Genomic DNA, 27,437 nt, shown 5'->3' on the forward strand with positions numbered 1-27,437 from the left:
ACATTTATCACAAAACCAAACATCTTCAGGTTGTATAACTTAATTTTATTAAATAGCAATGCATTAGTATGATACAGAAATACATCTTGGAGGTGATGGTGTCTGTTTTCCATTAGCATGGACTAATCCTTACCAAATTGTTGCTAACAGTGACCTTTAGAATGGAAGGAGCAGATGTTAATGTACAAGGCAAGGTGCACTTAAAAGAAAACTGCCATTTGTTAACAATCTGAAAGTACTATTTAAACACTAAGTCATAACACAGTATCTGATGACCTGCTGAAATCTGGAAAAAGAAAATACCAAAGAGAATTAACTTTCAATAAAGTAAGTGCTACCATACAGCTTAGCTGTCAAAACAATAAATTCTCTCACTCACAACTGTAAAGACTATTTATTTAGTTGTCCCTTTTTTAATATTTCCTTTTCCAAAAGACTGAATTTGTGGTTTACAAGTTCATTAGACCCTCTGGAAACCACATCACCCAGTTTGCTTTGGGTCTACATCATAGTGACAACACACCAAGCTGACTCTTCCTCCAGGAGTCCTTACAGCCTATGGCTAAAACTTCTTTAGGCTTTTGTGCTCCTCGGGGTGTCCAGCTGCATGTTCTGCTGCACTAAAATAGTGATAATATTACATCACTAAATGTTTTTTATTATGGTTGTTAACTTTTTATCTATTATGCTGCTCTATTTGTACCTCTTAATTTATTTTTTAAAGCTCTCTCTCTGCTATGAAGCCAACAGATTACCATTGCCTCGTCATTTTTCATTCAGCTACCTGGCAAAATTATTTTTGTATATTAACTTCTAAACCAAAAGTATTCTTTCCCAGCTCTGTACTGTGTTTTGCATTCCAAAGCCTGTCTTTGAGAGCAGAGCACATTTGTTCTGTAGATGCATGGGATGTCCTAATGCTGCAGAGAGACTGGAAAAAGTGGTTTTACACTCTTTACAGCATTGTTCTGGGAATTCTGTTAGTTCAGCATCATTTACTGCTGTACACAGTACTACTAATTAATTAATTAATTAATTAATCTATCTCATAATTTTTTAATTTATTACTACTGTTTATTTTTTTAACATGTCTCTATCAAAATACTATTTTTTGCTCCACAATTGACACTCACTCAGTTTACACTTGTTGCTAGTGCTGGCTTTGCCAACCTTTAAGTTTACAACATGCAGGCTTTTCGCTTTTAAAGAGAAATGTAAAATTAATTTATATCTCTCAATATGTGCAGAGGCTTTCCTTACCAAGGGTTACTTTTGGGAAATCAGGCAAAAGGTGCCAGATAGGTCTGCTAAAAAATGAGTTCACAGTTCATTTGACAGTATTATTTTGAGGAGATCCTGAGCTGATGACCTCTTAAGAGAACAGGCAGTATTTTACAGTTCTTACTGACAGCAGTCAAAACATTAAAGTATTTCAATTAAAATAAATAACATGATTTTGGGGGTGGGGGTGATGATAACTCATGGCAACGGGTGTTATTTTGCTACAGCATCCCTAGAAAGCATCTCATATCAATCAACAGAAATTTAAATCTTGCAGGTTGTCAGCATTGGTGATGCACAGCCTCACCTTCAGCCTGCAGGGAGTAAATAAATTGCTGACAAGAAAAGTGTATCAACTTCATGTGTTTGCATTTACCCTTCAATGCACCAGCAGATACAAGTGTATGTGAATGTCATAATCTCATGGTTCATTACCCAATGCAACTTAAACTGGTTCTCCCCAGTCTCTAAGGGAAAGCTGAACTCAGCTTTTAGGTTGAGGAGGGGATAAATTTTTGAGGCCACACATGACCAACTCCCACTAAATATTTATCACTCATGGAATCACAAAATTGCCATCAATGTTCCCAAATACAGGAGCATGTTAGCACTATTCTACACATACAGTAATTTCTATTTCAGTGTAAAACATGCATAAAATTTAATGCACTTGCTTCCTACTTAGCATGTAATCCAAGTCAGTAGACTGACTTTAAAAGTTCTTGCTGGTTAATATCAAGAATATGCTTAGTGATGTGGTGGGAGAGAATCTTTAAGTGAAATGGTCCCCATCCATCCATCATCTACACTCACCTATTTCAGTGCTACAGTGAGGGTGCTTGGAAGGAGCTGAAAATGCAGTGGGCATTGCTCTCCTGAACAGCTTGCTCTTCATCCACTTTCATTGGTCTCAAACATGGTATTTACACTTAAACAGAATTTCATTCACTCTGTCTCTTCTTTTGCTGAGATATATCACCTGGTCTAGCTTGCACTACCTGCAGAGTTTTTAACACTTGGAATCTGAGCAGCTTGAAAAGGGAGTAAATATTTAGTACACTGGATTGGGTTCCCAACTCTAAACATTTATTTAGAATTTAATTTCTTTAAAGGTAGGAATTAGCCTGTGAAGAACAGAGCAAGAGAAATACTATCTGCAAATTCAAAAGTGTACTTCTTAAAGATTTGGGTTAAGGAAGGGTACTTTGGTTTAGGTTGAAATGACAGATGTCATCCAGACTTGTTTCTGGATGCCCTGTTCGGCATTTATCAGCTTTTGCTTGAAGTAAAAACAGCAACATGACTCATTCTTGTCTGCTAGCAGAAAATGTGAAGTTCCTTAAATATAACAGATGCTACGAACCTTTACTTAGCACTCTGCAGCAATACATTCTAAAAATTAAACTTTGTAGTATTTTGCATACTAAAGCAAAGGTTGCAAAATCTCAGGCTGCTTCTGCATATAGAAAACCACATTTTTTCAAACATAAGCTCCACTTTATGTCCCAGGAAAAATCCAACATTGAAAGAGTATAAATTCATCTTAAGGAAGGACAATTAAAAAAATCACTAACTAGCACTAAACAAATTCAGAACCACTTACACTGCCACTGTCAGAAAACTATGACACCAAGAAAATGAGGAGACAGGTCTGAAATCAGCAGCTACAGGTTTTCAGCCACTACCTTACTCATTTCATAGAGACAACCATGGTAGCAAAACAGTGGTTGGATCTTATTGAACCAATAAAATGGTTAGAAACAACCTTCATGAAATCACCAAAGTCATCTCCAGGAAATGGTAACATTCCATAGACTGACTCTCTTTAGTGCCTGATATCACTGTTTCTCTGAGGTGACACTGCCTTTGGTAAAATCATCTTCAGCTGATGTTTCTCACAGGTGCAACCCAGAGCTATTACTCAATAAAGAAGAAGAAAATTTTTCTCTAAGTCATTGTTATGCCTTTGTGTTCCTGGATGGTTCAGTAGCTGAGCTGGTTTCCAGCAGTTTAATAATGTGTGATGGATCATCAAGAATGCAACAGCGTCCTTAAGCTGCTCTATGGATATCAGAGCTACTTGGAATTCCTGCTGTGCCATGTAATTGTAAAGCTTCAGATCCTGGCTAACCTAAACAGCACAGGCTGTAATTTGTAGTAGTCCAGATAGTCTTCTCAAGTCATCTGGCATAGCCCCTTCTATAAGGTGAGCTCAGATACTGTTGGGTATCATCAGTTCCTGTCATTTGGTCTTTTGGATACATTCCCATTTTCTGGACACTGACCACAGTTCTGGCTTAGAGCTTATGGCTCCTAACTTGAGGATCATGTGTCTTTTCCCAAGTGTTGACTGAGTGAAGAGAAAGTATAGATGCACTAGGCATGAATTGCCCATGAGCAATACCAGATGGACACTGCCATCTCAGGGTAGTTGTGATGGTTTTGGTCTAGGCCTTCCTGGTAACCAGCTCATAACCAAGGAAGTGGCCATGTACCCAGTATTCCATATGATTTTTATGTAAACCAGGGTATAAATAAGTTGGAGATCAGAGACCTCGCTCTCTTCTCTCCCAGTGAGGTCCAGGAGCAGTGGGTCCTTGCATTGGTCTCACTTATCTAAGGCTGAGGCTGCAGCGACCGCTCATCTGCCATGCGGAGATCGGAGAGTGCTGGCCGTGTCTGGTGATCTTGCTTTTCTGAGGGATGTGGGGAGATTTCATTTTGATAGTTCTTTATTTTGCTAGTTCTTGGGTTTGATTGTACACATCTATCCTGGTTTTGTCCCTTTTTTTTCCCCTTTCCCTTCGGAGGTGTTTGGATCCTCTTCACTGTGTACATAGTATTTTAATTATATATAACTGTAATATATGTAAATATATATATTTTTATATAATTAAATTGATTTCAGGTTCTTCACTTTTTATAGTTTTTTTTTTCCTTTGCCCTAAGAAAATAAGGGAGGGGGAAGGAGTTGTTACTGTGAGTTCAGGCATTTGGCAGGGAGCCAAGTCCAAACCATCACAGTGTTGGAAACAGGACACAGTCTCAGCCCAAACCTCCCTAGTCTGAACAAGTACAACTCTTCCTGTCTTTTTAAGAGCTTGTCTTTAACCTATACAGGTAAAAAAAAAAAAATAATGGAAGTCAAAATCCTGCAACAGATGGGCATTTGGAATGCTGTCTGAATGCTGTGGGTTGTCAGGTGTGGATTTTCATCCCAAGTAATATCCATGTGAACAGCTCGGGATAACTGAGAAACTCTGTGATATAATGTCCGATAATAATGGGTGAGAACAGTTTTAGCAGAACTGAAAATAAAAAATTCTGGATATAAGTAAGTGATGTTCCTCCTCTAACTCAGACAAAGTATGTGCAACCCCACTTTGACTTCTCAGGAAAACCTTTCACTTTCTAGAAGAAACAAATGGACTATGGCAGTGTGTTCCCTGCTGTGGGTCACACAACTCTCCTGTTTTTCCTCCGTTTCTCTGCTGCAAAAGCCAGCACACGTGTGGCCACTCCCAGGGTGTGTTTGGCAAGCGCAACAGCAGGGATGCCAGGCTCTAGAATCTGTATTTTCCAGCACTGCTGTGCAGGACTGTAGCTGTTGTTTGCCAAAACTATGAAGGAGTTGCCAGCAGAGCTGCTGTGAGGATTAGTCGGTTTTAGCTGTGCTAACCTTCCAGATGCTGTGATCTTTCGATTTCCCTTTCACAAAACCAAATTCTTCTTTTTTGTGTTTCAGAACACGATTACAGACGTGTGGTTTTGGCGGGGAGGGGGGTGGTTCTTAGAGAGCCTTTTTCAAGTGATTTTTGTGGTGGCAGAAGACGAAGTGCCATGTTCATCTGCACTGTTAGAACACATACAGCAAACAACCCTCTGTGCAAATTCTGCCCATATTTTTTGAGCAGGACACGGATTTATCAAGTTCCTTCCCTGACTTGCTCATAGCTAAGTAGGAAAACCATATTTCTTCCTGCGTTTCTTCAAGACTGAGCATCTTGAATATTTTTTAAGTTGTCAATAGGCCAAACAGCTTCTCTGTGTGTCTAAAAACAGCCTGGAAGGACAAGTTACATGTTTCCTTTTTGTATTCATCTTCTAAGATGTGTTTTCAAGAAAGCAAAACCAAAAATGATTGTTGCAACTAAATTTGTATACTGACAATTATATTTCAGTGATTGTAAGAGCTTTCAGTTGGAGCTGCACACAACTCAGTGTGTTTACACAGCAGGTAGCACATTTAAAAATTACTACCAAAAAGAGCCTTCCAAACCTTGCAATATTAAAATCAAGAATGCAGGCAAAAATAATTTCAAAAAGCCCAAATTTCCTCAGTGATTTTCAGCCTCATTCCAAGACATATCTGCCTCCAGAATGAGCAAAGTGTAAAGCTATCTGTGTATTTGTTCTAATTCTTTTTTTGCATCTCTACATTCATTACAGCTTAACTGAGCGAAATACCTCTCCTTCATGGCTAGGTTTTATTGGCAAATTAGGATAAACATCCCTGTAACGATGGGAGAAAAAAGTGGTTACTTATTTTTTTGCCAAAACTTAGACTCTAATATCAAATCCATGCATTATTCAAACCAAAACAATAAAACCAATGCTGCAATTCCTCTTTGAAATAAAATCTATGAAGAAGAAAAAATATACCATGTGAAAGATCTCCTTTTTTTTTTTTTTTAAAGAAAGTCATATTTGCTTATTCATGTACTGACTACCAATCATGATGTGATTGCAGGATTGTTTTCTGTATCCATTCCCAAGATCTTTCTTACAGCATTTTAATGTGCTTAATGTACATGTGCATACATTGTATAAAAATTAGCAATATGCTGCCAGGGCCTGTTAGTCTCTCTGTTTATTTTACATGTGTGTATTTATATGAGAACTATTTTAGTTATTACAATTCAAGTCAATGAAAAATTTACTTCCCAGTACTTTTTTTATACAGTAGAGTTTATATTATTGTTACAGTCAGAAAAGAGACTGTAAAAATGGTTTTACGAGCCTACAAGTTCTTGAGTGTCTTCAAGACGGTGGGAAGATACAGTAATGGCTCTGTATTTAATTCTAAAATTCTAAAATGAAAGAATTCCATCTTAGCATAAACCCATGTTTCAATTTATTAGGAGCATCCTTGTCACCAGTAAAGACAGTTCAGGCTCTGGACATCTTTGATTCAAAGACAGTGAGATTCACTACATCTATTAACTGGCCCAAGGGTTGTAAATAGCCTAGAAGCTTATTTCTCTTCCTATGGAGTAGTCAACAAGGCTCATGTGAAATACACTGGCATTACAGCACACAGAGGGAGAATTTTCCCATTTGCAGACTTCGGTTTGAGGCAAAGAAATTGATAAAGAATTTAAATTAAACCAAACAAACTCGGGTATAAGGAAAAAACGAAAGCCGGTTGGGTGCTCACTGATTGCCAAAGTCTAGCTCCTTCTTGGGTGCAGAGTTTCCAAGGAGTGGATTCTTGTTGCACTCTGGACTAAGCTATAAACTACCCAGAGCAGGTACATTTTTATTTAAGACTTTTTAAAAGCCTTTTGGTTCATTAGAACCTCTAATTAGCATCTGGAGAAAGAGTCACACACTCTTCTCTAAGAGAAATTCTTTTTAATTGAGAAAAATATTTTGGGCAAAGGATTTTAGAGGAGTAAAATACAACTAAGAAAAAAACATTTCATTAAAACATTCAGCAGAAAGATCCATTCCACAGGAAACGCCCACTGAAACAACCCATATACCAGCTTTAGTAAAACGCAGTCCATGGGTTTTAAGTTACCCAGAAGAGAAGAAAAACAAAAGAGATTAAAAGGAATAGAGAAAGAAAGAAGAAAGAGGGAAGGAGAGGAGAACAGTTACCGACAAGATTCAACGATTCACATGGTGCTGGCTGGAGAGGGAGAAGAGAGAGAAGGGAGAGCACATGGAGTCTCATGTATTTATAGAGTTCAGTTTTCCCTCCCAGGCAGGATATCCGGTCAGTGCCTTCCAGGCCAGAGCAACGTGCTCTAACCACTGTGCTATAACCACTCCCAGGCTGCAGGGCTGTGGTGTGGGTGGGCTACCAGGCAGCTCAGCCCTGACTGACAGCCCTGCAGGGCCTGCAGCTCTGCCCTGTGCTCTGCATGGGCAGCAGCCCTTGCCTTCAGCTCTGCCCTGTGCCCTCAGCACAGCCCTGGTGTGCAGCCCTTACCATGGACTGCAGGGACAGGCCCAGCCCTTCCCACATGCACACACACACTCACACACACAGAGTGAGTTGGTTCTGACCCATATCAAAAATTCAGTGTGATTTGGATCCAGAATCTCACAGTTCTGAAGACTGTTATATTTTCTCACATAAATGTCTTTTTCTACCATAGCAGATAAGCAGTCTGGGCACCTGCCTGACTTAAATTGTCTGTTCCCTACAATGGAGCATCTATTGTAGATGTCTCACCCTTTTGCAATTTTTTATTATGGGTTTTGTATTGTCTTTTTTACTGCTCACTTTGGACCCCTTAAGAATGACACAGATTGTTGGGTTTTTTTCTTGTTTAGCTCTTTAATCTTTGCACATTAATTTACTTCTTTTAGAAGTAAAAGAACTAGCATTACATAACTGTTGGACATTGTAAGCAAAAACTTTACATACACCCTTTGTTTGAAGGTGTGGCAGTTTTTGTCCATGTAACAGGAGATGCAGTGTCTTGAAAATGATCACGAGGCACAAGTGACATTTTTTTAATGTACAGATACAGACATACATCTATACAAATATATATGTGCAGCTCTTGCAAAATACTGTATCAGAAATCACAGATAAAGATCTTTTAAGAGATTCTCAGCATCCCGTCCTTTTTTTTGGACTCACCTACTCAAGGACAGATGGGGTCAGTAATCTGATCAGCTCATTGTGTTTCCTGGAGATCACAGTGTGGGCTGAAGTGAAATAGTTGTCTCTGTACCTCATTGTGCCTTTTGTAGCTCTACCTCACTGTCTGTTTCTCATCATGACCCTCGGGGTGAAATAATTTCCTCAGATTTCCCTGAATACCCTTTCAGTCTGTAGAACAGAGATACAAACAGGCTGAAATAGATGCTGAAAAAAAATCAACAGTGGCAAAATTAGAAGTGGCTGATGTTAGTGAGCAGAGAGACTACATAATTAAAAGGAAAAAAAATAAAAAGCCAGTGTGGAGAGATGCTCTTTTGATAAAGGAAAAGATAATGGCTTAATGACTTTGCTTCAGAGAGAGAACTATTGTCTATTAGAAAGGCAGCAGACAGTGTGTACTCCAAATACAGGGGATGAAAAACCTGCTTCAGCACATTTAGAGCCAGCCCACATGTTCTCTGCAGACCAGCCAAGCCGCTGCCTGTGCTTCCACTCCACTGGATGCCAGCCAGCTCTGTTGGAAAGAGCACAGAGCAGTGCCCAGGCTTGTGAGTCTTGCTGAGAGACTGACTTCAGGCTCAGAGCTGTCTGCAAAAGACTGAGCAGACAGAGCTTTCGGGTAAGAGAAATCTGAGATTATATAAAGTCTGTGGATTAGGATTTAGCACAGCACATCTCCCTTTCCATATGTTTTGGGTTTTGGAGAAGGTTCTAATGAAACAAATGGAGATTCCCCAGCTATTGATTAGACTGTGATTAGGTTGTGCTTATTATTAGAAAAGTTACAAGGATAAACACATCTCTTTATCCCATCGCTCTAACTCTCTCAACATCTTATTTATAAAATTCAAACCTCTCCACCACAACACCAGAAACACATCAGCCCTCAGACCTTTTCAGGAGAGACTCTTGTCAACTACAGTCTCTTCTCCTCCCTATGCATCACCAACTCCCTTTCTCCTCGGGGCAGGACTGTGTTCTTCAGTATTTTGAGTTCCTGTAAAAAGCAGAAGCCACTATACTCAATATGGAATTTCCCTTCCATAGATCTTGTTAATCAGTATTTTGATGGCAAAGTAGAAAAGCCTTGTAGAGAATGCTCCCAAATGATCTGATAAGTGACAGAACACTTCCCTGGATACTCTTACCCAGTCAAAGATGCTTATTGTTCTCTGAGTATTTGTGATACCACTTCTCTAGCTGCCTAGTTCATTTCTAGCATGAAATATTTACTACCCTTGGGATACTCTGAGTAGTGTGCTTCTGGGAGGTAGAGAGTGTCCCAATGCCCAGGTTTACAGGTTCCCTGTGCTACTGTCTAAAGAATGTCTTGCTAGACAGTTTACTGTGAAATCATTCTTAACTCAAGCCAAGTCAATGTAAAAATGTAAGTAAAATCATTCACAATATCCAAAATATCAAACATAGTTACAGAGACCCAAGTGAAGAAATGAGGGGAAAAAGCACTTTTTATCCCTTTGCAGTTGAATTACATCAGAAGTGTCCACCCTGTCCTGTCACCAGGACAACTTTAATTTTTCCTGACTAACATATAGTTTTTCAGGGAATCTCTGTTTGACTCTTTAGGAAGAATCTTCAAATGTTAGGGAGTATTAAAATGAAACTCTGTTTGGCACCTTTCATTTGTATCTCCTGTCCCCTGTGCACAACCACAGAATTACTTGGTTCTGTGTTATTTTTATTCTCATGAAAGATCTGAATCTCAGGTGCAATAGAAAACAGTGTTTCTTTGGAAATAAGACACTAGGAAAATTTTCTCCACTGAAAGGGTTGGAACAAGCTCTCCAGGTGGAGTCCCAGTCCCTGGAGGTATTTAAAACATATTGGTGTGGCACTTGGGGACATGGTTTAGTGGTGGACTTGGCAGTGCTGGGTTAACAGTTGGACTTGATTATCTTAAGGGTCTTTTCCAACCTGAACATTTCTGTGATTCTATGATTCTAATTTTAGCTGTAAGAGGAGAAGTGCATTTATCTTGAAAAATTTGTCATCTTTAATGTCCTCAGGGCTTTAGTGTGGCTCAGAGCTTTCTTTCTGTGCCTTTTCCCATATCCCACATCCCATTTTTGAAGAGGATCAGGCTTCCCAGCGCACTCTTTATGACGAAACAGAGGATTGCTAGAGAGGTGATTTGAAGGACTCCAGCATGCTCTTTATAAAGCCCTGCAGTGTAACTGGCATCTTTGTACTCTCACAGCTGCTGTTCAGAACATCGTGATCTACAAGGGGCTTTTGAGAATTCTGGCATAGGTAATTTGAAAAGGGAAAAGTTGAAAACTGAAATTAAAGACTACGAGGAAAAATATATATTTCCAATCCTTAAATTCTGAAGGACTTTTTATCTACTTACATGGTATTGTAAGGTCCCTTATCTACTTACATGGTATTGTCCCCAGACATGATTGAAGTGTGTTCCATCCAGATACAGACCCTAATTCACTCCAGCTCCATGGCCTAACTCCAGATGTGTAAGGAAGGGATTCTTCTAAAGGCACAGCAGTCATGGAAGAGTGAGCTGGAAACAGCTTTTGTTTCTGTCCTGACTTAGCACTTGGAGTTTTGATTTTTTGACAAAGTAAATGGCAAGTCACACTTGTCTGCATTTAAAGAGCATTTGGCCTTTTGGGTGAGCTCACTGTGGGACAAGACCTAGGCATATCTGTCTCAAAGCTGTAGCCAACCTGAAATACCACCACAGATTTTTTTAATCAAATCCTGTTCATCCAGATACCCAAAGCAGAGAAGGAACTGCAGCAAGTTCCTTACAGCGTTTCATCGGTTCTGCTGTTGGCATGTTCAGGGAAATGTTGAAGCAAACATTAATATCCTTTTCTTGGCCTTTGTTTTCAAAAACTGGGTTTCCTCATCTAAATGAAAGCAATGCTATTTACTACTAATACAGGATTTAAAGTGCTCTAGAGGGAGGAAAAGTGGAAATTTCAGTTTTCTGCAAGCTTCTGTGTTGTGGTTTGACATGGCCACTGCTCTCTGGGCAGTCTTTGCCTGCATTTTCCACCAAAAATGTCTTGGGTTTGCTCTGGGTCAATTTTTTCTCACCCGCCACCCCCAGTTGCTATAAGTTGAGAGAAGGTTTATGTAGACAAAAGAGATCTGATTTGGGAGAATAATATTAAGATTTATTACTAGCAAGAGAAAATGAAAGAACTATATCTACAACAATTCTAATTAGTTGAAAATATTATGTATTTACAAAAATACCCCTCCCCCCTTTGTATCAGTTCAGGAGGAGAAGCAGTCTCTTTCTCCATTTCCGGAGCTTCAGGTCTTTTCAGTAACTTTGCAGCACTCTAAAGTTCTTCTATTATTTCTAGGATGACAACTACAATTCATCGCAGCTCGAACTGCTTCTTTTTCTCTCTCTCTTCTATGTTGGCCTCAGGGCTGGGCCTAACCCCTCCCCCCCCCGCCCCTTCCTGGGCTAAGACCGGAGGCTCGGGGGTTACCCAGACCCTGAAGGGTCTTCCATGGACTGCAAGGGGACACTTGCCTACCATGGATCTTCACCACAGAGTCACAGGGGATAATGGCTTTTGAATCCACCCCTGTTTCCTGTAGGGTCCCTTCCCGCAGGAGAACAGTCTTTGATAGACCTCTCTGATATGGGTTCATCAGCTGGGCAACAGGTCTTCCATTCTCTATTGGCCCTCAGTGTTGGAGATGGTCAAGACCGTGAAGGAGGCGAGGATTCATTTGAGGAATGGAAAAGTCGCTTTGAGGATGATTGTGCAACCATTTGAGACTGTTTTTGGTAGCCATGAAGCCTTAAAACCTATTCGTAAGTTGAATTCTCCATTTTGTGTTTTTGCAGTTACCATATGGACATAGCCTGTTAGGCATGGTGACAGTGTTCTATTGGCTGGTTTACCCTGAGGTACCAGCCAATCATTGTTTTCCCCAGTTGAGTTATGGATTGTTCACACCTACCTATGTTTATGCATTTCCCCTAAGCCAACCCTGTGAGGAGGATTTGCATGCTCCTCCCACGTACCATCCTCTTTCTAGATCATTCCTTCCTTATCCTATAAAACCCACCATTTTGTTCAATAAAGTTAGATCAGCCTTGGCTGTTCTTGTACTCACATCGTTGGCTCGTCTCTCCTTTTTTTGGGGTGTGTGGCGTGTGTGAGCCAGGACAGCTGGTGACTTCAGCTGCCTTTAAGATCTACAAGCTTGTCACCGAACCCCAAGCTGGTCCGGCCCTTGTCCCAGCATATCAAAACTGTGACACCTCAGGGTCACAAATTCAGCTGCACTAGAATGGATCCTTCACTCAGGTCCCAAGCCCACCTGAGCTGTCTCCCTCCAGCGTTGGTCTCTCTCAGGGTCACAAATCTCCAGCAGGACTCTGTTTCATTTCAGTCCTTTCATGAAGTCTTAGCTTCCTTGTGCATCTGCTTACTTCAGTGTAATGTAATCTCCTCTGTGAGCTGCGTGGGGGTCTCCTCACCCCAATAATCTTCCCTGAGTGGCAGGGATTTATTTTTCAGTCTTTTCCCTGCTGAAAGGAGAGAAAGCGAGAGTGAGAGAAGGGGGAGAAGCAGTTCCCCCCTTCGAACTTCTCTCTCCTGCTGCTGCCAGCTTTGACTTTGGAGGTCCCTTATCTCTCTGCCGGAATTCCTTCTGCAGTGTTTCTCTTCCGAGCAGTCAGTCCTTCTCTAAAGATTTTTTTCCTACTCTCTCACAGGAAGGAGGGGGGCTTCAGTGCCACACCTGCCCCTGGCCCAGGTCTTGGGGAGGAGGGGGCCCTGGCCCTCCTTGGCTAGCCACCGCTCCTACATGGCTACAGCTACCAATTTCATCTGCGCAACAGGCTTCTCTTCCATTTTCTTAAATGTGTAATTGGCATCTCTTCTCAATCTGAGTTGTGTCCCTACCATGCTGAGGTTAGCTAGGGAAACAGTGAATATCAGCATAATACCCCAATCTATCTCCTACTTTGAGGAATTCAAAAGTTGACTCTACCTTGTACCCTATTTGAGATATTCAAATATCATTGTGTTCCAAAACACAGGGAAGAGAGAACTGAAGGGCACTCATCTGAGCCACCAATTCCAGCTGTTCTTGGTCTGTGCTGATGCAGAAGGTCTCATGGAACAGTATCTACCAAACATGTGGCTGGCAGCAAACTTAGGCTTGTGGAACGTTACCATGGTGAAGGGCCAAGCTCTCACCCAGGATGGTGCAGGACACAGGATGAGAAAGCTTTTGGGATGAGATAATGGCAGGGAGGTTGATTACCTGCTACTGTTGTGGGCCAGACAGACTCCACTTGGGAAAAATTAATTTAATTTACTGCCAAATAAAACAGATGTGGTTGGTAAGAATCCAAGGTGAATATTCCATCACTACTTTAAGAAATTTCCTTTTTCTACCAGGATACCCTTCCCTTCTACAGATTAGCTTCATGATCAACTGCCTTCTGTGGTCATCTTACCTCTCTACATCAGTGTTCATATAAGCTTTGATCCCATGAATACAGATACACTGTGCGTATGCATGTTTCCAGTTTAGAGCTGAAAACTTCAAAGGTTAGCAAAAATATCCATCCAAGCAAACATGTTTCTTGGAGTGACAAATTCCAGGTGTGTAGTTTGATATAAAAATAGAATGACAATGACAAGAAAACCCATGAAAGAAAATCCCACTACTTCACCCAACATCCAAGTGAGGCTTTCAGAAACTGAATCTTTTTCCCTGCAAGCAGACATGGGTATGTCACTGATTGATCGTTTGAACCTGTGTAGCTCCAAATGGACACAGGGCTGTATACACATTTTCAGAGATGTATGCATAAAACAGATATGCATTATTTGGGGTCCAGTCTCGAATGCCATTTTCACACATAGTGGAAGAGACAGCTCCAGGATATGACAATATTTTGCATTTCCCTATGCCTACCTTTGCTGAACTAAAGCTCCTCTTCTTGCAAGTAACTTTTTGCCAAGTAGATCATCAGCTGAGATATTTGACAACCCTAAAAACTGAAGGTTTATAAATAAGGTGTATTTCTGTGAAATTGCAATTGCATAAAATTATGCCATTTCAGGCAATTTTAACTGCATACAGAAAGTGATCTTGTAAAATTCACCTTGGACCAAGTAAAAATCTTCCAGGATATTATTAAATTTGAAGCGATGTGGTTGACATTATTATTTTTAATTAGGTTAAGGGAAAATGTGTTCATTACCTGTAAAACTGCTTGTACCATGCTCTGGAGGTTAAACAGTGAGAAGAGCTGAAAGGCAAATCCTCATCAGAATTTTTTCTCAGGGCCCCACAAGCTGTACCCTCATTTTTGAGTGTGAAATGGTGCAAAACAATTTGTCAAAGTAAGTGAAATGCTGCCCTCTTCTGATTAAATTTGATCTAGCAGTACCTGCACTGCTTGCAGTGAAAGAAGAGATCTGAGAAAAAGATTAAATGGACTAAAAATGGGGGTCCACAAGTGGATGAATGAACCCTCTACTATGTGGCAAATATAGCATCCCACATAAAAGCAAGAGATATGGAGAGCCTGAATAAAAGCAACTTGAATGGTACCTGTGTATTTTAAGGTAATAGTGAAAAAAAGAGTGGCATATAATGCAAGTAGCAGATTTAAAGCATACAGGACATGTTTCTCCTGCAGTTAAGCCATGAAACTTTTTGCTGCCCAGTTTTGTGCCACACTGAGCTTTTCAAACATTGAAAAACAATCTAAGCCCCAGAAAGACAGGTACCTTGGAGAGCTATCAAAACACAAACAAATATTCAGGAATTGTCTCAACTGCAAACTGCTCAGTGAGTGTGCTGCATAAGTATCACATATATGCCTTTGTCTGATGCCCTCTCCTAGGTATTTTTCACTGACAACTACCACTGACTAACTTGTGGCATCTTCAGTGCTCACCTTAGTGAAGGATTTCTCCCCTAAGTGCAAAATAGGAGTGGCACACTAGGTACTGGGTGTTTCTCAGACCGACAAGCAGAAAAAGGTTCAAAAATAAGATTTGGTCATACAGAAATATGTACAGGTTGAGCCATTTGTCTGATTAGTTTGACTATTTTGATCATAACTTTCTTACTGATTATTTCACACCAAACTGACATTAAATGTTGTTCCAGCTGTACATCACCTGTAAATCAGCTGAAAATCTGACTGCTTTTCCGAACTGTCACAAAAAGACCCAACCAACAAACCACTAAGTAAAAAACCCCCCCAAAACAACTAACATCCTTTGCATCCTTTAAAATGTAATTTTTTCAAATGCATTGTAAAATACCCCTGGTGTAGAACATTTTTAAATGCAGTCAGTTTATGAAGACCACATTTGTATTCCTTTAAACACTCATGAATTATACTGAAATTTAAAATTACACAACTTTCATGCCTGTCAAATCAGTGCACTTTTGTACATAATGTATGAAACAAGATGATCTACTATTGATGTTTGTATGCAAACTTCTTCATACCAAAAACAAAAAAAAAGGAAGATTTTTGGCAAGTAATGTTGTGAGCCCAAAGATGGATTTTGATATGCAATATCAAAATTAATGGGAGTTTAGCGGTAAAAGATTTTGAATATTCATGTTAAACACATAATGAAGACTTGACCATTTTTATATAGCTGGCAGTTTTCATTTTAAGCCTGAATTTTTAATACTGTTCTACTGGTCCCATATGACCATTTCTAAACAGCTCCTGTGATGCAATATTTTCCATAACACAGACTACTGTGATGGATTAGGTAACTTAATAATACCCTAAAAAGGAATTGGAGGGCAGCTCTAAATGAAAGAGGAAAGAAGCTATGTTTAATGTGGGCTCAGTAGCTTTTAGCAAAATTCCACTCTCCACCAGTACTGCTGTCCATTATAAGCATATTCTCATTTTCCTCTGGCTGGAACAGCAGAAGCAGCTCTTTTCCAAAAACAGGACTCCAAGGTTTGCACCCACACGTTTTAATATAATTGATATTACATCACTTATAAGCAGATAAAATATTTCTATAGTATTGCTATGGTATTATCTGGAGATCCTAAAGCTCTTTTTTCTAATACAAAAAGAAGATAATATCTAATTTTACAACCCTTCTCTAATAGAGAAATTATCCCTTATGTTACACGTTTGTATGTTTATATTTTGTATGTTTATACATTTGCATGTTTATATATCACTGTATACGTATGTATGCAATGTTTACTTATGTTTCGCTTTACTGGACGCGGCACTCAGTGCCCCGGTCTGGCTGACAGGGTGGTGTAAGATGACAGGCTGGGCTGAATGCCCTCAGAGCTCTTTTCCACCGCAATTGACACCGATTCCCTGGAATCCCACATTTTTCCAGGCTGTCACGTGATGGCGGAGCAGCGGCCATTCCTGGGGCAGGTCCTGGCAGATGCGTGCGCGCCGCACAAACAACTTCCCCCCCGCAGCAGAGAGGGATGGAAGGGAGGAGACGCCGATTTAGGAGCGGCGTCTGGCTCCGTTTCGGCTCCTGGTCGATCCCGGCTCGGTGAGGAGGGAAGAGCACAAAGATCTTGAGCTGATCTGAGCGTGGAGCGCCCACGCAGCTGCCAGGACCCACACGGGGGTCGCTGTGCGCACGCGTCCCGCTCCCTGCCCTCCTGCTCCGCTTCCTCCTCCCTGTTTTCCCTCTTTCTCTTTATTCCTGTTTCTCTTTATTCCTGTTTTTCCTCCTCCTCGCCCCCCGCGCCGTGGCTATGGGGAAGCTGAACGTGGTGATGCTGCGGTATCTGTCCCGGGAGCACTTCAGGGTGCTGACGGCGGTGAGCGAGGCGGGGCCGGGCCGGGCCGGGTGGGACCCGCGCTGTGGTGTCCGCGCAACCCCCCTCTCCCCTCCCCCGGGGCTCCACTCTGGGAATTCCTGAGGGGCAGGGACCTGGTCGGGCCGAAATCTCCTTCGGCCGCCCCGATGGGAGGGAGCGGTGAGGGCAGGGGGGTGCTGGGTGTGCTGAGGGGGTCGCTGGCAGTGCCCAGAGGGTGCCGGGGGATGCTCAGAGGGTCACCGGGGCTGCCCAGGGGGTCCCGCCTGGTCGCTGGGGGTGCCCAGGCGTTGCTGGGGATGCCCAGGGGATGTTCAGGTGGTCACTCGGGATGTCTGAGGGGTCCCTAGTGGTCCCTGGGGATGCCTGGTGGGCCCTGGGTAGTCCGTGGGAATTCTTAGGGAATTCTTACTGGGGATACCCAGGTGATCATGGAAGATGCCCAAGGGGTGGTTGCTGGGGATGCTCAGCGGGTCACTGGGGATGCTCAAGGGGTCACACAGCCCCGGCAAGGTTACATCATCAGCATCTCCATGTCTCTGCTCATGGTGGCTGGGACTAAAATCTAATCAGCCACTCTCATCTTCTGGCTGTAACTGAAGAATTCCCCAGGCTGGATTGGCTGACAGATTATTTTTGTTTATCTCTTTTTAGGTGGAAATGGGCATGAAGAACCATGAAATAGTTCCTGCCAGCTTGATTGCTTCCATTGCCAACCTCAAACACGGAGGCTGCAATAAAATTCTGAGGGAGCTGGTGAAGCACAAACTTCTGGCTTATGAACGAACCAAAAGTGAGTTTGAGTTTTGTGTTGGGACTCCCTCTCTCAGTTCCAAGTGCCTCGCAGTTGTACCTGCACAACAGGTTGGGATATGTGAGCAGTTGTGTTGCCTTCTCTTGGACTTGCCCTGGGAATGCGGGTTTGTGCAGCACCAAGTGCTGTGTCTGCTGAGCTGTGTGTACCTACAGAGATGACAGGCAGGAAAGAGATGGACAGTTCACTTGCTTTTTTGCTCAGAATAAAATAAAAAGAATCATCAGTTAAAGCAATGTTCAAATGCATGTAGGAATCAACCCAAATGAGTTTCATCCTTACAGTTCTTGAACAGACTGCAGAGTCCTTGGACATTTCACCCCCAGGAACAGCTACTGAAGCAGTTTTTATTCCTTGCCATGTGGCAAGTTGTGCAGGCCTTTCCCCATTCCCTTCAGCCTTCTAGTTGCATCTGGCCCTGCAAACATATTGGGGGAGTCTGCAGGAAATACCTGTTCCTTTTGTCCCAGTTCTTCAGAGGATTAAGGGTCTCTGTAGTTTATCACAACAATCCCAGGTCCCTGCTGTGTCTCCTGTATGTGCATCTTCACAAATGCTGACTTTTCTCAGGCTGTTTAAGGTACTGCTATTGCCTCTTTTAGAGAGAGGCAGCACTTCTGTCTATTGCACAGCTGTCATTTTTCACAAGTTGTGGAAATTCAAACATCTTTACCTTTCAGTCAAATTGGACTGATGAGCCAAGGGGTGAAACATTACTTGGGTGTAAGCTGAAGCAAGACTAAAATGAGGCTTATTTTAAATGTGATGTATGCATAATAAGGAATGAACTATTTTGTGGTTTATTTCTACCCAGCTGTCCAGGGTTACCGGTTAACTAATGCAGGATATGATTACCTGGCTCTGAAAACGCTCTCTTCGAGACAAGTCATCACTTCTGTAGGAAACCAGATGGGTGTTGGCAAAGAATCAGGTAAATAAAATAACATTTTTAATAATTTTTTCTTAAGCAGACACAGCTTTAATATTGCAAATATTTTGCTAGAAATTAGGTGAGCTTTCCTCTGGATGGTTGCATCAGTTAATCTGTGAAACACCGAGGTCAGTTGTTGAAATGGTACGTGAGGCTTTTGGCTACATTTGAATATTTCTTAACAAGAACGTTTTTGTTGTTTGCCCATTTTGTCTGGTTCTTAGTTCATAACTTAAAAAGGTGCTTTGCAGGCAGATGCTGCTTGTTTTTTGCTTTGTGAAGAGTTTCAAATCATTTTAGCAAAAACAAAGTTTCAGCTTTTTCATCCCACTTAAAAATAGGGCAGTAAAGTAAAATAGGCTCAAAACCTTTGGAATACTGTCTTGGTTCCTCCTATGTTCGTGTAATTTGACACAGGATGTAACTTCTGTAATTAGAGAAGGGGGTTATTGGGGGACAAATACTTGAAATGAAACATGGGCCATTTGTTAACAGTGTTTAAATTAGGAGTCTGCCCCCTTGGATAGGTTGTCCACTTAGCAGAAAGGAGTGGCTCCTCCAGAGTGTGATTAAGAAGAGCATCTGCCCTGGATTCCCCTCAAGAAGAGCCCTTTGCTATGCAGATATCCAGGAGTGTTACACCTCAATGTAGGAATCTTAAGCTGAAAGATTTTCTCTGAAAAGGTGAACTCTGAAACATGTTCCACATCACATCAGTATTTCTTCTAGTGGAATAACATGAACTCTTCAACAGTAACTTCTTCATGTTCAGATATGTGAGCTGTAAATTCAGCTGCCTTTACTGTAGTAGAACTTGCCATGCCAGAAATGGTGAGAAGTAACAAAGTTGCCGTGGCTTGTTAGATATCACTTGTTCCCTAGATTTGTGCCCTTGTGTGTCTTCTAGACATTTATATTGTTGCAAACGAAGAGGAGCAACAGTTTGCGCTGAAATTACACCGCCTTGGAAGAACCTCCTTCCGCAGTTTGAAGAATAAACGAGACTACCACAAACACAGACACAAAATGTCGTGGCTGTATCTATCTAGGATAGCGGCAATGAAGGAGTTTGCCTACATGAAGGTAGGTGGCTACTCACAGCGTCAGCAGTGGTGTAACAGACTGGAAGGTGCCTTTCAGACTGCCGTTTGATCGGTCTGTGTTTTCAGGACTGGTAGGATTTAGGTTTTATTTTTTTCATGCCCCTGATGGACTTAAAATAAACATTTCAAAGACTTTCAGTACTGTATGTTCAGTATGATTTCCATAAGTTTGCCATGGAAATCACATGGAACAGAACCACAATGTCAGTGAATTTGAGTTTGACATTGTTATTTATGGGTAGATAGTCTATGTTTCACCAGCTCTGCAGTTTTTCATTTAAAATTCATTGCAGAAGCTTGCAAACAGCTGAAGTTTCTTAAAATTCTTTTATCTTTTAATTTACTGTGTTTTCAGCTGTTGCTGTGCTGTTGAGGGAAATCTTTTAGTCCAGACAAGTGTTTTGATCTGAAAAGGCACACTTTGTCCTGCACTGTGGGGAAAGATTTAATTTCCAAGAATATATTGCCACTGTCAGGGTTATGGGTTTTTTGACCTGCTGAAAAAAACACAGTGTACAGGGATTGAAATATGATAGTGGAAACTACTTATTAAAAACTAGTTTTCCTTTCTCTTTTTGTGCTGTTCAAGAATAGTATATATATGAAATATGATTTTCTTTTTTCTCCAAAGAAACCCCTGTGATGGGCCCTACCAGTGGCCTCCACAGAGAGAGAAAGGACTAATACCCTTATTAGGACCTCTTTTTTGGTTTAGATGGTTCAACTGGTAAGGCACTATGTGGTCAGAACTTGTGGGAATATAACTGGGGGGGTCACGTTTCTCTGAACAGAAGGTTGAGGGTGGATTAATGGTGTGCTGAAAAGCAGTAGTAGTATAATACTTAAATAACAAAAAGTGTAATATTATTATTATTTTGACTTGAGACTCTGTCTTAGAAAAAAATTCACTGGTAACAACAGAATGAGTAAAAAGAGAATGAACCCATAAAAAAGTTGAGTGGATCGAGTGAATGGATAAATGTGCATTAGAAAAGGCAAACAGAAGAGCTTCAAAATATTATGACCTACCTTTTGTTAATCTTCAGTGTGGTGTAATGCTGATTATTAATACTTAAAAATGAACTTAGATGTCAATATTTGTGATGTTTCCTTAACTATTTAGTTATTTATTTAATATTTATTTAATATTTCATTGTGTTGCCTCTCTCCAGGCTTTGCATGACAGAAATTTTCCTGTTCCAAGACCCATAGACTACAACAGGCACGCAGTTGTTATGGAACTTGTTGATGGCTATCCTTTGTAAGTAGTGAAGGTTTAATTCGCTGTGTTACAGAGACCCTAACAATGCTAAGTTAAGAAAGGTAACAGGGCTAGGGTTTTTCCTTGTCTTGTGAATGAATTCTGATTTCACCATGCTGAATAATGCCCTCCAGCCCATGCTCACTAGTATTCTATTTGATACGGTTTTGCTTCTCTTAGATTTTTATTCAGGGAAATGCTTTTTTTCTTAGTCCAAGAAAGGAATTTATTCCTTAATTACTTTATTTCTACTGAGACCATAAGATTACCTAGAACAGCAGAGACATAAAAGTTTACTGATCCAATATTTAAACAGTGCATTATGACGGTGGTGCTTGATGGGAGGCAGTGAGTGTGAGTATAAATGAGATTTACCTGAGTATAAGGAGACATTTTTCCCTGTTGAGGACAGAGAGGCAGTGGTTGCTTGGAGAGGTTGCACAGTCTCTCTCCATCCCTCTAATTTTTCTATCCCAACTAGACACAGATCTAAACAATTTGGTCTGGTCTCAGGGCTGACTCAGCTTTGAGGAGGGTATTGGACCTGAGACTTGAGGGCCTTTTTAACTTGAATTACCCTGGCATTCTGTCAGATATATTTCATATAACTTGTCTGTATTTTTAAGTTAAGTCTTCCAAATTTCAGAATATTTTATTTACTTTTCAGGTGCCAGGTGCACCACATGGAAGATCCTGCTGCTGTCTACAGTGAATTAATGGATCTGATTGTAAAACTTGCCAATCATGGTCTGATTCATGGGGACTTCAATGAATTTAATCTCATCTTGGATAATGAGGATCATGCCACTTTGATTGATTTCCCTCAGATGATGTCAACATCACATGCAAATGCCGAGTGGTGGGTTCCAATTTAAAGGTGTTTTCTGAGTAAATGCTGATGACAGCAAACAGTCAACCATGGCTTGTTTCCAAAAGTCTGTTTCTTTTTCTATCACTGTTGTCTTGCAGCACAAGTAACATTCCAAAGAATAGGTAGAAATGTCTCTGTAGAATAAATACATAATTAATTGTTTTTCAGAAATAATAATGTTGTTCAGTTAGGAAACAAATTTAAACTGCATACAGTTTCTTTTCCTAGATTGTTGTCTTGGGGTCACTGATAGAAATAATTAAAGAAAAAAAAAAGCAGTAAAAGACAAGAAATGTAGGGTAAAAGTTTCTCATTGCAGTAGACTTCATTGATTTTTTTGTTTGTTTGTAAATTCTGTGCTTTTTACAGGTATTTTGACAGAGATGTTAACTGTATTAAGGAATTCTTTAAGAAACGTTTCAACTATGAGAGTGAGCTATTCCCAACATTCAAAGACATCAGGTAGAAACAACCAGATGAATTTGAGTTCTGTTATTTATGGCATTAGTGTTGGTTTTGTGGAAAACGAATGGGTGCCTTGAGAGATGCATGTACAAGGATTAAAAAAAAATAGGCCTAACTATGCAATTTTAAAAGTATATTTTTGTCATTCCTATTGTATTTTCTTCAAGCAAAATTACTGTAAGTAGTCTTCAGAAGCTAAAGTGTGCTTTGAAATGCTGTGCTGCCTCCTTTGTCTGTCTTCTTGCAACTAAGGAAGAGAGATCAATCTGAAAGCTTAATCCAAATGATAAATGTCCAACAAATGTTAACAGTGATGCAGAATCAGCCTATTCGACAGTTTTGGTATACTGAGGATTAATCTGGGTTTCAGTTTTAATTCTGTTTTTAAAATGCTCATAAATATGGTGACTGCCTCTTCAAGCATTACATTCAAACTTTTCTTCGTAATATCTTTTTTCCCTTTGGAGAAGTTAAGCAGTGTTTCACTCATTTTAAGATCGAAGCTGTTGCACTGAAAATGGCTTCATTTCATTCTGAGCACTTTTCCAAAGCGGTCCCACACTTGAGTCGCTCTCTGTGCGACTCTTTATTACTCTGTGTGCTTCAGCATACTTTGAACTTAAAATGGTTTTTCTGCTAAAATAAAATAATTTCCTGTAAATAAACATAAATGCAGGTTGTGGAGATGGAATCATCTTCTGTAGAAGTTTTCTTCTCTCATTGTGTTTATACTTTGCGTAAAGTGCAGCGCTATCCTGTGTGTTTCAGCAGAGTATGTGCTCTTTGTTAACAGTATAGGTAATTACAGTCTAACTTGATTAGCATTTTTATCCAAAATGTAGCACTTTGGTAGCTTGATAATTTAGCCTATTAAAAACAAACATTCCTCTTTTACAGGAGAGAGTGTTCTCTTGATAAAGAGATTGCTGCCAGTGGCTACACAAAAGAAATGCAGGAAGATGATGACGACCTGCTTTATCCACCAGATTCTGACAAGGATGACAACACAACAGAGGTACTAGAGCTTGGAGAAGATGCTGAGAATGAGCTCAACTTCTTCAGCAAAGATGGAGAAAATAATGAAGACTTCACGTATGAAGTGGGTGATTTCTCTGAAAGCAGGACCTCTGACAATGCCGTGTGTAGCAGTGAGGAAGAGGCTGATACAGCTGAAAGTAGAGAAAATACACAAAGGCTGAGTATGGCAGAATTGAGTTCAGCCTTGGAGAAAGCTGGAGGGCAAGCTGTGCTTTGGAAGTGCAGTGAAGATGCAGAGAGTTCTGCGTTTACTTCTTTTAAAGGCAAAAGCATAAACAAAAATGCTGCGGAAATGGAAGATCAGAGGGGTCAGAGAGGGTCCTGTAAGGACAAGGAGAACGAATATGAGTGCCCAGAGCTGGTTGACTCGTCAACTTTAAATCAGGAGTTCAGGCATTACAGGTAAAGATTCATAATTACTATCTAGGAGTGGATGTGGTTCCTCCCCTCCTCCCGGTAAACGTGAATTTATCAAGCAGCTCAAGAAGGACTGCTCTTCAGCTGCCCTTGTTTGAACTGAAGACTAAAAATGCAGTTTATTTTGAAAACATTTATGTGAATATCTTTCCTGTTGGTCTCATGATTGTCTAGCTCTGTAATAGTTTCTAATGAGAAAACAGGTGTTACACTTCATAGACCAACTTAATTTTTTATATATATATATACAACATATATATATAACATATATATAAATTTTTCCCCCTTTTTATTTCAGTTAATATTGCTAGTGGAGGAGTTCTTTATGTTAAAATACTACTACTTAATAACTTTTATGAGTAAGTGTATAATTCAGATACTCTGTGTCAAAGTGTTCTGCTGCTTACTCAGCTGAAGTTAGCCAAAACAAGTGGCTTGGACTGTAGTATTAAAATACATTGCACCATGTGTTGTTCTAGCTTTTAATTCCTCTCTCAACATACTTAGAAATTCCTGCTTACCTTCTGACTAGCCTCTTGTATGTGAAATTTAATTCCTGAGTTTGCCAGCCTGCCATGTATCTGGATGCATAGATCAAGCTAACACTCCTCATCTGTTTTTTTGCTTTTCAGTTAAATGACTTGTCAAAACATTGTGCACAATCTAAAACTTTTTTTTTAGTGCTCTGAGGCTTCTCTTTGTTTACTTGATACACATGTGACTGTTGTGCAACAAATTTCTTCCTTTCATGAAGTGCCTGTTTTGGAAAACTAGTGTTAATAATTTAAAATAGAAACGTTTTGTAGCACTAGGCATGTTCTGTTGTGAGTTTTCAGGTTATATGCCAGAAGGTTAAGACTCAAACATAGTGCTCAAAAAGGCAAAGGTCTTGCTAGTGGAATAATACATTGATTTATGTGTTCTGTTAGTGAGGAGTGTGTCGCTCCTGTTGCTGGGCACAGAACAAGGACTAAAAGTATCTCATCAGTGAGAAGTGTTGGGAGCTGCTCCACCATTCCTCCGGTAAATATTGTTGTTTTTCTGCTCTTATTACTCTCAGACCCTGTTACATTGCACACAGCTGCCAGCACCTATTTGTTAAACTGTCCTCTGGCATTTATCATGTTTACAAACACTGTTACCATGTCATCCATAGCAGAATGAAGCACAGGTGCACCTAACATGAAATTTCATAAAACTACTGCAGTTTTGTGTAAATGGCAGTCAGTGTTTTTCAGTGTTTATACTGTGGAGGCAGGAGACAGTCTTGACCTTGTGAATATTTACAGGAAAGAGCCTCACAATGGGAAAACTGGAGCAGGAATTGCAAATCACTCCTGACTGCCCATCTGTCTTAGGAACACTTGTGGCAAGTTGTTGTTTTCCATTAGAAGCACTCAGATCTTTGTAATCTAAACTTTAGAAAAATCAAGGTGCTAAAAAAAATAGGCACAAACTAAATAATTACTGTTGGACCTGAAGTGTTCTAGAATATTATCACCTCTTACATTTTTGTGGAAGTAATGTGTTTTGCATCGAGAGGTGCTGGTCCTTTATCATTTCTGTAACAAAAGACACTTAAAACTCTGTAAGGCAGGACTTAAAGTGCTATTTTTTAGACCTAAGACTGGGAGAAGACCATAGCATAGATAACCCCTTTAGATGCTAGGAGTCCTTGGGGTGTGGCATTTAACACGCAGGCAGCATTCCTTGCAGACTTTGTCCACAGCAGAGAATCTTCCTTTTCTGTCAGCTGATTTGTTTTATGATTTTCTTACAAGGAAGCACCTCTACCCATCCTTTTTGCAGTCCACATCATGTTCATGTTGGTTATGAGAAAGGGCTGTTGTTGTGTTGTGGTGCTAAATGGTCTAAAGAAAGTTCTGATGCTGAATTGTTTGCTTGTAGGAACTGGTGAAGCAGAAGATAAAACGTCAGCTGACCAAGCAGCAAAAGGCTGCTCTGAAGCAACGACTGCAAAAGGGAGAAGCAAATGTTTATACCAAACAACGCAGGGAAAATATGCACAACATCAAGTCAAGCTTGGAAGCAGCCAATTTCTGGGGATAATTTATTAAAGGTCCTGTGGAACATGAGAAATGTATACAGAAAGAATAAAGCTAATTTACCAATTATCGTCTTTAATAATTGAGCAGTCTCTTCTATGCAAACCCAGTGTTTTTCTGGAAATTAATAAACCTCATTCTGGTTCCTGAGATTTTGACTTGGGAGGGATTGTGTTTTGTGTTTCTGGTCAAAACTGTTGACTGTAATTTACATTGTATTAGTGGTACTGGTTAAGATCATGGCAGTGATTTCCAGAAGCATCTCGTTGTAAATCAGTTGTACTTTGTAGTGCAGAGGATTTCTCTTAAAAGGGAAAGAAGGTAAATTTTTAAAACCAATTTCTGCAATTACACAAGATTTAAGTACATGCATATGATGAAGATGCCTTCTTTGAAGCCAACAATTCTCATATTTTCCTTCACTCTGATATCTTACATAAGGATTTCAATAGAGCCTGACCATGGGTTCTCCACTCTGCTTCACCCTCCATTTCACCCCCTTAGAATGTGCTAAAGGCTGCAGATTGTGCATGTGGGGAGTCATCGTGGAATCGGTTCCAGACATGCTCTGCATACCGTCTGACTCCTATCACATTACAATCCATGGAAAAGGATTCAATTCTTGTTCTCATTTGGAATCTGATTATTCAGATACATCTGTTAAGTGAAGGCCACTACACTTTCTGAACACAGAATATGTATATAATGATTTGAAGGAAGTGGCTAGTGAAAATAAACATGCCAAACCTTCCCATCAGAAAACATTTTTCTGTGAGTGTGATTGAAGCATTTGGATGAGATTCTTTTCTCACTTATAGTACCATAAGTCAGTGGCAACTTCACTAAACTCATCAGAGTAAAAAAGTCCAAAATTTAGTTTACTTGTTCATCCCTTACTGTCCACCTTGCAATCAGAAATTATGTAAGGTTTCAGGAAAACTAAGCTCTTTGTTAGTACCAGTCTTGACCTATGACTCAGTTGTCACAGATACTTCCATTTCTTTTGGCTTTACAGTTCTGCGTTTTTATAGTAAGGCTAAAAAGGAATTTAAAAAATTATCCTTAGTACCTATGCAAAGCTTCAGGAAAAGATTAAAGTGGAAAAATGTAACTCCCTCATGATCAGGATATTTCACAATGCTTACATGCTGTATAGAATTGGAGTATTACATTTTTATAGTATTTCAATACCTTTTAGTCTCTGAAAGGCCATCAGATACACTTTTATTCCCAAGGAAAAGCCTTAAACATTTAGTTTGGCTTATAAAGTGAAGTTACTGACATTAAATAATATGAACTTTATCGTGTGTCTTGTTAAACAAGCCCTGTTATTGCTGCCCTAATTGTAGGATGCTCAACCTTTACATTCTATGAAAAGTGTTGTGAACAAATCCTAAAGCTGTGGTGCAGACGTATATGTTGAAATGGAATATATTTAGCATAAGTTAGTAAATGGTAAAGTTGTTCTGTGTTGCTCCCTG

The 27,437-nt window shown here is 40.2% G+C and overlaps 1 protein-coding gene across 1 annotated transcript; it reads left to right on the plus strand.

The window, feature by feature from the left end:
• The first annotated feature begins 16,780 nt into the window (after nt 1–16,780).
• Nucleotides 16,781–26,114, plus strand: RIOK2 (RIO kinase 2). Its single transcript, XM_050329113.1, has 10 exons — nt 16,781–16,993; nt 17,645–17,783; nt 18,619–18,735; nt 19,643–19,818; nt 21,011–21,099; nt 21,767–21,958; nt 22,340–22,432; nt 23,333–23,875; nt 24,820–24,913; nt 25,799–26,114. Exons 1-10 carry the CDS (start codon nt 16,928–16,930, stop codon nt 25,958–25,960), a joined length of 1,671 nt encoding a protein of 556 aa, XP_050185070.1. The 5' UTR covers nt 16,781–16,927; the 3' UTR covers nt 25,961–26,114.
• Nucleotides 26,115–27,437: the final 1,323 nt, after the last annotated feature.

The sequence above is a fragment of the Myiozetetes cayanensis genome, unplaced genomic scaffold (genome assembly GCF_022539395.1).
Source record: "Myiozetetes cayanensis isolate MyiCay16 unplaced genomic scaffold, myiCay2020 scf4, whole genome shotgun sequence".
Lineage (NCBI taxonomy): Eukaryota > Metazoa > Chordata > Aves > Passeriformes > Tyrannidae > Myiozetetes > Myiozetetes cayanensis.